This window comes from Microtus ochrogaster, unplaced genomic scaffold, assembly GCF_000317375.1.
Source record: "Microtus ochrogaster isolate Prairie Vole_2 unplaced genomic scaffold, MicOch1.0 UNK24, whole genome shotgun sequence".
Classification (NCBI taxonomy): domain Eukaryota; kingdom Metazoa; phylum Chordata; class Mammalia; order Rodentia; family Cricetidae; genus Microtus; species Microtus ochrogaster.
The window spans coordinates 3349483-3362336 of NW_004949122.1; the positions used below are offsets into that span (position 1 = coordinate 3349483).

Below are 12854 nucleotides of genomic sequence, written 5' to 3' on the forward strand. Positions count from 1 at the left end.
TCCTAGAACTAGCTCTGTAGACCAGGCTGGTCTCGAACTCACAGAGATCCGCCTGCCTCTGCCTCCCGAGTGCTGGGATTAAAGGCATGCGCCACTATTGCCCGGCCTGCCATGCATTTTTAAAGGCTTGTCTGTGTAGTATCCCATCTCAATACTTCATTCCTTTTAATGGAGTGATTGTCCAATATAGAGATGTATGACTGCTAATTAAGTTATTTATTTTAGAGATAGGATTTCACTAAGTTGCTTAGGCTGGCCTTGAATTCTTAAGCCTCCTGCCTCAGCCTTTTTTTTTGGGGGGGGGGGTGGGATCACAGGTGTGGGCTACTATTCTCCACAACCAACCACCACCACCACCGTCACAACCACTCTCCCACTTCCCACCCCACCGCCATGATGGAGATTACAGCCAGGCCCAGGCCCAGCCCCAGCCCCAGCCCCAGCCCCAACCCTAACCCTAACATGTCCTGTCTATCTGCTGATGGACATCTGGGTTTTCTAACATATATATGTTTGTGTTTATAACATAATATCCTCTTGCAAACATTTGTGTGACATTTTTATTTCTTGCTGGCACATGCCCAGGTATGGGTGGCATAGTGTTGATCTTTCTGAGGCTCTGCCAGACTGACTTCCAGAATGCTGTGCCAGTTTGTAAATGTTCTTTGAGTAATAGAATTCAGTCTTGTTGAGAATACCCCTTTCTCGTTCAGCAGGTGTTCATCGAGTGTCTGTGTGTGAAGCATGCTGGGTGCTAGGAATGTGTCTGTGGAGATAGCACAACCCTGTCCACATGGCAGTTACTAGGAAGGGAGTCGGGCAATGAAGCTTACAGACAAGAACCTCATGGAGTCTGTGGGAGAAGAACGGACCCCCAGACACAGGGCTGTTGAGGTTCTACTCATGGGCAAGGGTAGTGTTCACAATGAGGGTGCTGGGTGAATATATCCTTGAAGAAGTTCCCCGTGGGTATTGAGGGGGAAACACCCCAGGCATGGGCAGTAGCTTATACAAAGGCCAAAGGGTAGAGGAGTGACTGGCTGCAAAGCGGGACTTGCTATCCTGATTCACACACAAATCTCCCTCTGGCTGCTTCGAGGTCAGAGATATTAAGGGGCAGTGGTGGAAGCAGATGGCCTGGGGGAGGCGGGCCTGGGAGAGTGCTGGCTCTGCTTCCAGGACAATGGCTTGACCCCTGGGCAGGGCCAGGGTGTTCCCCTTTCCTGCCTCTGTGTCCAAGCCCGTGTGCACCAGGCACCTTTCTGCAGGAGGCAGTCAGCAGCCTTGGGGGGAGCTGGTGTAGAGTAGTGTCCCACTACTCATAGAGCAGGGAACGTGGGGTGTGGGCTGGCAGAGGAGCGTCACACTCAGGGTGACTGAAGACAGAGCTGCCAGCGTGGCTGGCGTCTGCCAAGCTGGAGAAGCCCGCGAGCGTCTTCATCTGTCACCTATAGCTGACCACCAGTCCTTGGGCCTCCTGTCCTCCTTGTGCTTTCAGGTGTGGCCCACAGAGCTTTCGAGAATGATGTGGATGCCCTGTGTAACCTACGTGAGTTCTTCAACTACCTGCCCCTTAGTAGCCAGGACCCAGCTCCTGTCCGCGAGTGTCATGACCCAAGGTGGGTGGCGGCGGACTTGTTTGTCTCTGGCCTTCTGGCATCTCTATCCTGACAGGATCTCAGATCAGCTTGGAGCAGGCTGCAGAGTATGCCAACAAGGTCCCAGCTGTGGCGAGGTTGCTGGCATCTGGGGCCAGGAGCAGTCTTTGGTGATTTCCTCACTCCCTTGGTTTTGGCTCTGGGGGTGGAAGAGACTGCAGAAGTTTGTTAAGCCTTTGGAGTTGTCCAAAAATGGAGATGGAAGGGTTTTAGGCTTTGATAAGGAACAGCCAAAGGGAGTCGGGCAGCACGGCCTTAGGGTCTGTGTTGTGGGATCTGCTTCTGGCCCTAGGCCAGAGCTTTGCTGAGCTCCTTTTAAAGACCTGTGACCCAAGATCCAAGCCTGGTGTGGTGACAAATGCCTTTGGTCCCAGCACTTAGGAGGCTGAGGCAGGCAGATCTGAGTTTGAGGCCAGCTGGTCTACAGCAGGCATCTGAGCCCTGAGTGCCCTGAAACTGTGCCTTCACAACTCATGGGACCACAGGAAGGGAGGGGTCGCAAGGAAGCTGCTCTTTTCAGACTGTTTAGATACTGTTTGGTATTCTTGAAGAATTTGAGACATTATTTGGAGGGTGTGGCCTAGGTCCCCGCAGATCTGAGTAGCCTACCAGGGAAGCTCTTTAAGTGACCCATGAGAAGTACGGATTCCATTTTCAGTGGAAAGCAGAGCTTTCTGGGAAGTTGGCTTGGTGTGGGCCATGTGATTTGGCCAAGGTCAGACCCTATACTTGGGTGCACTTCTTGTGTGTGGCAGGGGGTATGTGTAGGGGTGGTGGTGGGAGGAGTCCCTGTAATCCCAGCTGCCCACATGGGGCAGGAAGGGCTCAGAGCCCGGTGAAGAGAGGAGGTTGAGGGGTGTGATCTGCTGGATTCTCCAGTGAAGCGGGCACAAGCTCTAACTTGCTCTCCTCGCCTGCCGAGGACAGAGCCACAGGTCAGGGTGTGACGGTTTGGTCCCAGGTGACTCATTCTGTCCAGGGGGTCTGCGGCTTTGCTACTTAAAGGGGCTGTAGCTGGTTTACCTGGGGTGTGTGGGGGATTTTCATTCCTACTGTGACTCCTTGCTCTTCCGTCCTAGATGCTGCAGGAAGTCAGAGGGGGGTTCCCAGGCTTTGCCCTGTTATCTCCAGTGCCTTTTAGAGCCCATGCTGTGTCTCCAGTGTAGGAAACATTCCAGAAGGGCAAACAGAAGAGCTACAAGCAGGAGTAATCTTATTTTTCCTATATATTTTTAAGTCACATGAGTTGGTATTGTAGGCAGGTTCTGTGAGGCGGTGTGACGACCAAGGTGACTTCTGTGACCGTCCAGTGAGGACACATCACCAGTTGCTGTGTCTTGCTTCCCTCATTTCCTCCTCAGCTCCCGCAGGACAGTAGTTTCTATGCTGACTCCATTTGTGTCTTTTCCAGTGACCGCCTGGTTCCTGAGCTGGACACCATCGTCCCTTTGGAGTCAAGCAAAGCCTACGACATGCTGGACATCATACACTCAGTAAGCACCCTGTCCTCTCTCAGCGTCAGCACAAGTGGGAAATGCAGTGGCCAGGGACCAGGCAGGGTGTTCTGGTACCATTCCGTGGCTATGACATCTTGAGGACTCAGATGGACTTAAGGGTTGGGCCAGCAGAGCTCAGGGGATTTGGAAGGCACTGAGGTGCACAGAGTTAGTGCCATATTCTGACTTGGAGTGAGGCAGGGTTGATCCTTGTTGGGTGTTACTGTTCAGTGCTTCTGGTCCGGAGACCTTGTCTTCCTAGAGAGTAGGGGGTGTGAGGCTTAGGATGCATGGTGCCTCTTCCTTCATGCAGCCGTGTTTTGGTTTGATCAGAGAAGGCAGCTGTTGGGCTCTATGGGGCATTTGCAGGTGTCAGGTGTCTCCTGCACATGCGCGCGCGCGCGCGCGCGCGCACACACACACACACACACACACACACACACACACACACACACACACTCTCTCACACAGAGTTTCACCAGCAGTTCTTTCTTGATGGAATGCCGATGGTTCTGTGGGCTCAGCCTGGCCTGGAGTCTTTTTCCTTATTTCGGGAGCCTGCAGGAGTCAGCAGGCATGGCCAGGCTACCCCTACTCATGGCTGTGTTCTGTATTGTTGGGCAATAAATTTTACTATAAACTACAGGGGAATATTCACAAAAGATTTTGAATGAGGGCGGAAAGAAAAACATCAAATTTGATAAAAGAAAAATTACAAATAATTTGGCCATTGCAGTGGCTCAGCAGGTGTAAAGGTACCAGCTGCCAAGATGACCTGAGTATGACCCCAGGACCTCCTGGTAAAAAGAGAGCTGGCTCCCACAAGTTGTGGCCTGGCCTTCATATGCACCCTGTGGTACATACACACACAGAAATGTCATAAGAACACTTTGCAGAGATGCTGTGATGGATGATTTTGGTTGTCAACGGGACTGCATCTGTAATCAGTTAAAACCCACGCTGCCGGGAAGCCCTGTGAGGGATCATCTTAATCAGATTATTGATGCAGAAAGACTCACCCTAAATCTCAGCCACACCTCTGGTGCAGTCCAGATATGGAGAAGGACATGGAGAAGGGGACTTTGCCTTTGCCTGACCCCCTCAGTCTCACGGGCAAGTTCATCTGTCCTGTTTCCGTGAACAGTATTAAATCCACCTTCTTCAGGATCTCGACAGACTGAAGACCAGCAGCTCTCCAGGGATCCAGTTGGGACAACTGACACATCAAGATCTGTGAACTGAACTGCCACCAGATCTTAGCCTTTCTGTCATCAGGCAACCCTTGCTGGAACACCCAGACCACGTCCCTTCCCGTTTCATCTGTAGCTGTGTCTGTGTGTACTGTCAGTTCTGTTCACAGGTTTTGGTCACAGCATTCACATGACAGCTCACAGCCGTATGTAACTCCAGCTCCAAGGGAGCCGATGGCACCCTCTTCTGGCCTCTGCAGGCACTGCACACACATGGCATACATACATATGCCCAGTGAACAGTCATACACATAAAAACAAGTGGAAAATATTTTAAAATTATAAACAGTACTGCTCTAGACTATAGATGCTTATCTCCTAAAACAAAAGCTACCCCAATACCTGGAAAGAAATCTGTTAAACAGTTCCTGGAGGAAGATATGAACTAAATGGCAGAATTCTATTTTTTGGTTTTTTTTTTTTTTTTTTTTGAGACAGGGCACTCTGTATAACCACCATGACTGTCTTGGAACTCACTCTGTAGACCAGACTGGTGTTAAACTCAGAGAGATCCACCTGTCTCTGCCTCCCAGGTGCTGGGATTAAAGGTGTATCACTCATAGGATGCTAACGTCGAATGGAAACACTGGGTATCAAAACTTCTGGACTGTGGTTTAAACAGAAGAATATATATCTTAATACTAAAAATGAGAGAAATGACTTGGCAAATTTAGTTCCCATCTTAAAAATATAGAAACCCTTCCCCAGAAAACACCCCAAATATATCACCACTACAGGTAATTGGGGAAACTGGTGATGCAGAAGGGAATCAGGGGCACACTTAAGCAGTGGAGATGCATTCCTTAGCATGGGTCAGTGTGAAGTGCCAGCTCTGCCTAAGTTTATGGTTTGAAGGCAGTCTGAATAAACACGTTCATAGAAGGAGACAAGTGCATTCCTCGTTCCCCGTCACTGGGAATGAGCTGCAGAAGCTCTGCTGGACGAGCCGTGCCTGTGCTAAAGCAGCGAGAGACCGGCGTGTAAATAGACCAGCGGAGTGGAACTCAAGAGCTGGAAACAGACCCAGGAGAGTTTTAGCAGATGGTAAAAATAGATCCGAGCCCAGGAGCAAGGTTGCTTTTCTTAATTAAAAGATGCTGACAACTGGAGGCCTCATGGGAGGATACAGACTGTACATCATGTGACTAAGAGAGGGGCAGCTGAATGTGGGCCCAGAGGCTGTGATCTCAGCACTTCGGAGGATGAGGCAGGAGAAGCCCAAGCCCCAGGCCAGCCTGGGCTATGTAGTGAGAGCTTGTCTATAAGGAAACAACAACATAGAAAACAAATGGCTCAGAATTCCATATGAACAGTAGATCCATGGGAACATTCCACAAAAGACAGGTGGATCTCTGTGCTCTTAGAAGGAAGAGAAGTGTTTTTGAATTGAGATTCATATCTACTTCTGATCAAAAACATTAACTCCACCGTTCATGGGAAGAAGCATAAATGCCAAAGGGCACTTGACTGGGAGAAAACATTTCCATATCTGAGAGTGTTGATATCAGGACACAAATTCCTACAAATCAAGAAAGGCCAAAATGGATAGCAAAATCATCTAAGAACAAATGGAAACATCGAAAAGACAAAAATGGCCTGTAAGTATATGAGAAAATGTTCAAGACCAGTCATCACGGTGGAATTCTGGGGAGGCGGCTAAATGGTTAAATGGTTCTCTTGCCATTCGACTGTGAGAGTCTGAACTCGAATTCTCAGGGCTGTCCTCTTCTGGACATGTAGCAGGTGTCTAATTCCATCTAATGCTCCAGATGGGAGGTGGATTCAGGGGAGTCTCTTGAGACTCAGGGGCTGGCACCCTGGTGTACATGGTGGCCAGCAAGAGACCCTGCAGAAACAAGCAATGTCCTGAGTTAGAGAACCATGCCTTGATAAAATGAATTGCATTGCGTTATTTCTTGCATGTCAAACTAACCAGAAGTGAAGTTTGAATGCTATCCTTTGGGAAGCCTGCAGGAAGCAGTTCCTCTCCTTCTCTGCTGGTAGGGGAAGTTGGCATCATACAGGACCAAGAAAAATGGTTCAGGAATTGCCCACAGTGTGAAAGCATAGACACCACAGTTTGTAATCACAAGATGCACAGAACATAATGTACAGGAGTGGAAAGGATGAGCCGGTGGCTGGGGTGTGATTGCCAGGAGTGAAGTGATACAATTCCCAGACGTGCGGAAAGCGTCAATACTGTGTTGCCGTCCACATCAAAGACAAGAAATTGTCACCCATGCAAACTCGGGCCAGAAATACTCAAAGCAGATGGTGGGTGGGTGGGTTAGTGACTCTCTGCAGTTGTGAGCAGTCCCCGAGAGAGAAGAAGCAAGGAAATGTCTTTAGTCTCACAGCTTCAGGAACTCAGCCCACTACATGGAGAATGCGCTGGCAACTGAAGCAGGCTCACATCAAGGTGGGCGGGGTGGGTGGGCATAGAAGGGTTCCGGAAAGACACATCTCCAGTGACCCCCCTCATCTCCCCCTCATCTCCCACCTTTACCCCTATCACCAATGCTGTCGTACTCTGAGGAGATCCATCTGCTCCTGGACTCAGAGTACTGAAACCTGTAGCTCTACAGACACTTTTGCAAACACAGCTGTGAGTTTTGCTAATCTCATAGATGCTTATTAGTCCAACCAAGTTGACAGTTAAGATTAATCCTACGGGCTGGGCAGTGGTGGTGCATGGCGGTGGTGGCACACGCCTTTAATCCCAGCACTCAGGAGGCAGTGGCTGGCAGATTTCTGAGTTTGAGGCCAGCCTGGTCCACAGAGCAAGTTCCAGCACAGCCAGGAGCACCAAGAAGGAAACCTTGCCTTGAAATGCCAGCAGCAAAGATTAACCATCATGTGGGAATGCAGTCAAAGGAATGGGAGAGAGAGAGAGTATTAAACTATATGAACTTTTGATGTAGTTAAACATAAAATGACTGAGGGGGGATGGTATTGATTTGTTGGTTCTGGAAATTAAACTTACTCGTGCACGCTGGACAAGTGCTCTACCACTGAGGTATATTTCCAGCCTAAATGAGTAAATTTTGGTTATTTTTTTTTTCTTGAGCTAGTCTCTCTCTATAATCCTTACTGTCTTTGATCTTACCATGTAGACCTGGCTGGCCTCAAACTCACAGAGATCTTACCTCTGCCTACCAAGTGCTGGGGTTAAAGGTGTATGTCACCACACCTGGCACTAGACACCAAAATTTTGATGAAGTTTTGATAAAGAGTAGGAGAAATGCTTATTGGTTGTATTAGAGAATCCATTGACTTGGTTGAAGAGAACCCAAGCAGGTTGCACCATTATAGAACAGAGTGACATCATTGCCACTTGATGTGAGCTACTTAGACATCACCATGGTATCCCAAAGATGACGTCATCAAACAGCTGAGCAGGAAGGCAGCCCCACCCGATAACTTACTCTTTTGTCTTCAGAGATGTTATGAGGACGCTGAATACTGATGCATGAGAAAGTTAAAGGGACCAGAGACAGGGTCGCTAAGCGTGCCAGCTGCTCAAGTGTGCGGTGGTGTAGTGACAGTCAGTGCTGCGCACACTGTCCTTGTCTGCTTCATAGGTCACTGCGCTTATGTCAGGGAGTTTCTGTGTGCTTAGGCAGTACGGGACTCAGATAAAAAGCATGTCTGTGACTTAAATGATTCAGGGAACTCAATCTGCATGTATGAAAACCAGACCATTGTGGGGAGAAATAATGGTAAGAAAATGCTAGTGAGAAGAGTGTGTGTGTGTGTGTGTGTGTGTGTGTGTGTGTGTGTGTGTGTGTGTAACATAAGTGCAGTGTCCGTGAGGCCAGAGGTTTTGGATACCCTGGAGCTGGAGTTGAATTGGTTGTGAGCTGCCCAACATGGGTGCTGGGAACCAAACTCAGGTCCCGTGCAAGAGCAGCAGATGCTCTTAACGTCTGAGCCATGTCTCCGGTCCTATTGTTCTATTCTTGATGGTGTTTGGTGGTTAGTTGGTTTTTCGAGGCAGGGTTTCTCTGTGTAGTCCTGGCTGTCCTGGAATTCGCTCTGTAGACCAGGCTGGCCTCGAACTCAGAGATCCATCTGCCTCGCTGGACTGATCAGATGCTTTGTTGAAAGGTGTGCATCATCACCGCCTGGCTGTCCTTAACATTTTTATGTAAGCTTGAAGTTGTTTTCATGCAAATTGCCACAATGAATGCTAGATTTATATTTTAGAATTTTTTTACAATAAGTTGTGTTGTGTGAGAGGGCCCCACCCTACTCACTGCTACAAGGGAGAGAGAACTGTGCTGAGCTGGGCCGTCTGTTTTCTGTGTAAGGCTGTCTGCAGTTATTATAATATTTTTGTCTCAATCGTTCTGAGCTCAGGAGGAAATTTATTCCTACAGGTGATTGATGAGAGAGAGTTTTTTGAGATCATGCCCAATTATGCAAAGAACATTGTTGTTGGCTTTGCAAGAATGAATGGGAGGACCGTTGGAGTTGTCGGCAACCAGCCCAAGGTGGCCTCAGGTAGGACATGGGCCCCAGAAACCCCTGATTGGGTTTGGACACCAAGACTGCTTGAACTCTTGGTGTCTGTGTGCCTTAACCCTTCCATGGCCAGGGAAGAAGCTCAAGGCGTGTGGTGACGGTGTCTTTCTCTTAGCATCGAGTATTTCTAAAGCTCCTTTCACAGCAGTCTCAGGTTTCCAAGACCCTCTTCCTTCTCAGATCAGGTCTGTGATTTTGAGGGTGGCTTTCTGTTCTCCCTTGTTGAGGGGACTGGTGTCTTGTTTGTGTCTCCAGTGGCTTGGTCACTGACTGCACATGCAGTAGTCAGCACCCGAGACATGAACAGTATCTCTCCCCTCGGGTGACAGGGCCAGATCTGAGTCCTAGCTGGCTGAGGGGATCTCCTCCTAGCTGTGCCACATGGTGGGGACCGAGGGTGGACACTGAGGGTGGACACTGCTTCTCTTCACTGTTCTTCCTTAGTTTGGAAAACAGAAATCAGTGTTACTGTCAGCTGGGTGTGGAAGTCAGGACACCAGGCAGGGTGAAGCAGGAGAACCCTGAGTTCAAGGTCAGCCTGGCTTGCGGGCAAGACCCTGCCTTAACAGGAACAGCAGCAGGAGTAGATACCACACAACACCAGCATTTATTCCATCCTCTGTGGGCCACATCACTGATGCTCCCGAAACCTTTCAAGACCTTAGGCACATACCTGTGCCTACGGACAGCAATCTCCAGCCGCTCCTGCTGCAGCTTTCGGTCATTTGAGTCTTCCTGCCTGCCTACCCACCTGCCTGCCTATCTACTTCCTTTGGTCTGACCATCCGTCTGTTCCTTCCCCCATTTCTCCCTACATCCATGCCTCCCTCCTTTTCTCCCTCCTTCCCTCCTTCCCTCCCTCCCTCCCTCCCTGCCTCCCTCCCTCCCTCCCTCCATTTCTTCCTTCCTTCATCCATCCATCCATCCATCTTCTTTTTCCCTTTCTCTTTCTTTCAGACAGGCTTTCCCTGTATGTACCTGGCTGGCCTCAAACTCATAGAACTCCACCTGTCTCTGCTTCCTCAGCACCTAGTGCTGAGGTTAAAGGTGTGCACCACCATGTTTGGGTTGTTCCTGTGTCTTCGCTAAGCATTATATGATTTTAGCCCCTATGCTGAGGTTTGATTGAATGCGAATTAATTTAGCCTAGTTCTTCAGCATGTGGAAATCCAGTTATCCCTCTTTCCAGATTTGGGGTATTTTTTATCATGAAAGGATATGCTGACTGTGTTTTTTGGGTTCTATTTTTTTAAACAGACTTTATATAAGTAAACTGGAAAAACTGTGTGTGTGTGTATTTGGTGGGGGTGCACATTTGTTCATACTTTCATACTTTCTATGGACACTGTTCTGAGCTGCAGCTGTCATTATTCAAGTTAATGTACTTTTGTGTGCGTGCTTTTTATATAATTGTTGTTTGAAACACGGTTTCTCTGTGTAGCCCTGGCTGTTCTGGAATTCACTGCATAGACCAGACTGACCTCGAACTTACAGAGATTTACCTACCTCTGCCTCCCAAGTGTTGGGATTAAAGGCGTTTGCCACCACCGTCCCTTATTTTCTCACTGTATTAGAATATGGAAAAGCAGTTGAATGGGTTCTCCCTAACAGCCTTGGCTGACTTTGAACTCATTTGTAGATGAGGCTGGCTTCCACCCCGTTGTGTCTGCCTGCCATGTCTGTGCTGGGTCTGATTTTCTGGAAGAGCCATTGCTCCCCACGGGATGTGATGATGGCCAAAAGATGTTGGTAGATGTTCTTTATAAAATTTGTAAAACTTTCTCTGTTTCTAATAGGCTAGGGGCTTTTCCCCTTTTATTTAACTTAAATGGTCATTGGATATTGTCAAATTCTTTCCCTGCATCTATTTATGTGGGGATGGCTTTTTCTTTAGCCTGTAATTTGACAGATTATGATATTACCTCTTTCCAGTGGCTGGACCAGACTTGTTTCCCTGAGTTACATTTCATCTTGTTGTGATATATCATCCTTCTCACTCACTGCTGTCTTTCACAGTGTATTGTTGGCTTTTTTGTGTGTTGGTGAGAGATGCCAATCTGTGGTTGTCTTTTTCTGGTGTCTTTGGTTTTGACGTTTGGAATGGCAGCTGTCATGAGTGAGTGAGGTAGTATTCTCTCTGCATTCATCTTATCGACAAGATCGTAGAGAAGCGGTAAAGTTCATCCCTGACACTCACCATCAGGCGTGTCTGGGCTTCGTTTGTTTTTAAAGTGATGATGGGAAGAAAAGGTAGAGTTCCAAACTGGACAGCTATGACCCTGGCTGTTTGCCGCTGTAGGCTCCCTGTGCTGCAGGTCTCTGTTCTTCAGATTGTTGTGTGGTGCTTGGTCTCCTCCCTCCCTGCCCAGAGCACTTGTGAAGGACCTAATGCAGAAGGGGTTCTTAGCTTTCCTAATGCTACTACCCCTTACTCCAGTTCCTCCTGCTGTGGTGATTCTCAACCATAAACTCATTTTTGTTGCTACTTCAGAGCTGTAATTTCGCTACTGTTGGAATCATAATGTAAATATCTGATATGCAGAATGGTCTTAGCACCCCAGTGAGAGGGTGGTTCAACCCCCAAGGGGGTCACGACCCACAGGTTGAGGACCACTGGTCTAGGGTAGTGAACTCTGTAGCCTCCTGTTTATCCTGGAATGTCGCCGCTTTTCAGTTTTCCTTCCCCTTTGAAGCACTGTGGGTACAGAATTATTAGTGTTCTTCATTCTGCATTTAAAATATATGACGTTATCTGGCCTCCACCACGTCTGCAGAAATAGCACTTGACAATCTAATCGAAGACCCGTTGTGCACAGGAGTCTTGTCTCTTGAGGGTTGTCTTGGTCCTCCAGTGTTTCTCTGCAATCTCTCAGTCCAAATGTCTGAATTTATCCTGCTTGAATTTAGAGTTTCTGTTTTTTGTAGTTTCATATCATATCAAATCTGGGTAGTTTTCGGATACTTGTACAAATCTTAGGCTTTTCTCTCGGCGGGACCCCGCTCCTGGTGTGCTGTGTCCGCTGGAGGACTTCCCTGTTACCTTACGGGTCTGTGAGGTGTGTGAGGTTTTCAGTTGTTCCGTCTGCAGCCCGTTCTTCCGCCGGCTCAGGTGTCCTGCTGAACCGAACCCTCTAGAAGACTTCCTCTTCACTCCTGTGACTCTCCGCTCCAGAATCTTTTAGGTTGTTTTTTATAGCTTGTCCTCCCTGCTTTCCTCGTTGTGTTTGCATTGTTGCCCTGATTCCCATTGTTCATTCCATATTTTTCTAATGTATAGACATTTGGGTATTTTCTCATTTTCTCAGGCCTCTTATTGTGTTTCTGGGTCTAGACCTGCAGGTGCTTCCTAAATTCCCTGCACACACAGCTACTGATGAGTTCATGAGCTCATGAGGGAACCCCTTTCCTCGGCTTTTTCCTCCCAGGCAACTCTGATCGCTTGGTCAGGCTCAACGACAGTCTTGAAATGTTTTGCTGCAGTTTCTCGTATGTGGTGGTGCACGTGTGTGGAAGTCAGAGGACAATCTGTGGGGGTCACGTCTCTCCTCCCACCACAGGGAACTGAGGGTCAGGCTTGGTGGCAGGCACCTTCCCTCCCCATGGGTCTGAACGGCTGCCCGCTGCTGCCTTTGGTCTGTGTATCTGAGAACTCTTCCTCGCCGCTCCCCAAACTGGCTGAGTCCTAAACCATGTCCATCCAGCAGCCGAGCCAGCTGAGAGCGGACTCACACAGCTGTAAATAGAGTCGGCTCTGTGTCCTCCAGAACCAGGGAGAGCAGGCTTGTGCTTCAAGCTGGAGATTATACACATTGTAAACGCATGTAGTTATAATGGAAACCGTGATACACATGCTGGAGATTGTGCCCATTGTAAACACATGTAGTTATAGTGGAAACCGTGATACACATGCTGGAGATTGTGCACAT

General features: G+C 48.5%; 1 protein-coding gene across 1 annotated transcript in view; it reads left to right on the forward strand.

Moving 5' to 3' along the window:
- Pccb (propionyl-CoA carboxylase subunit beta) overlaps window positions 1–12854 on the forward strand; it is a 47727-nt gene that overhangs the window by 29508 nt on the left and 5365 nt on the right. Inside the window, exons 8-10 of the mRNA XM_005367799.2 lie at window positions 1499–1619; window positions 3070–3151; window positions 8784–8907. Of these exons, the coding sequence (XP_005367856.2) occupies window positions 1499–1619; window positions 3070–3151; window positions 8784–8907 (327 nt within the window). The remainder of the gene's footprint in view (window positions 1–1498; window positions 1620–3069; window positions 3152–8783; window positions 8908–12854) is intronic.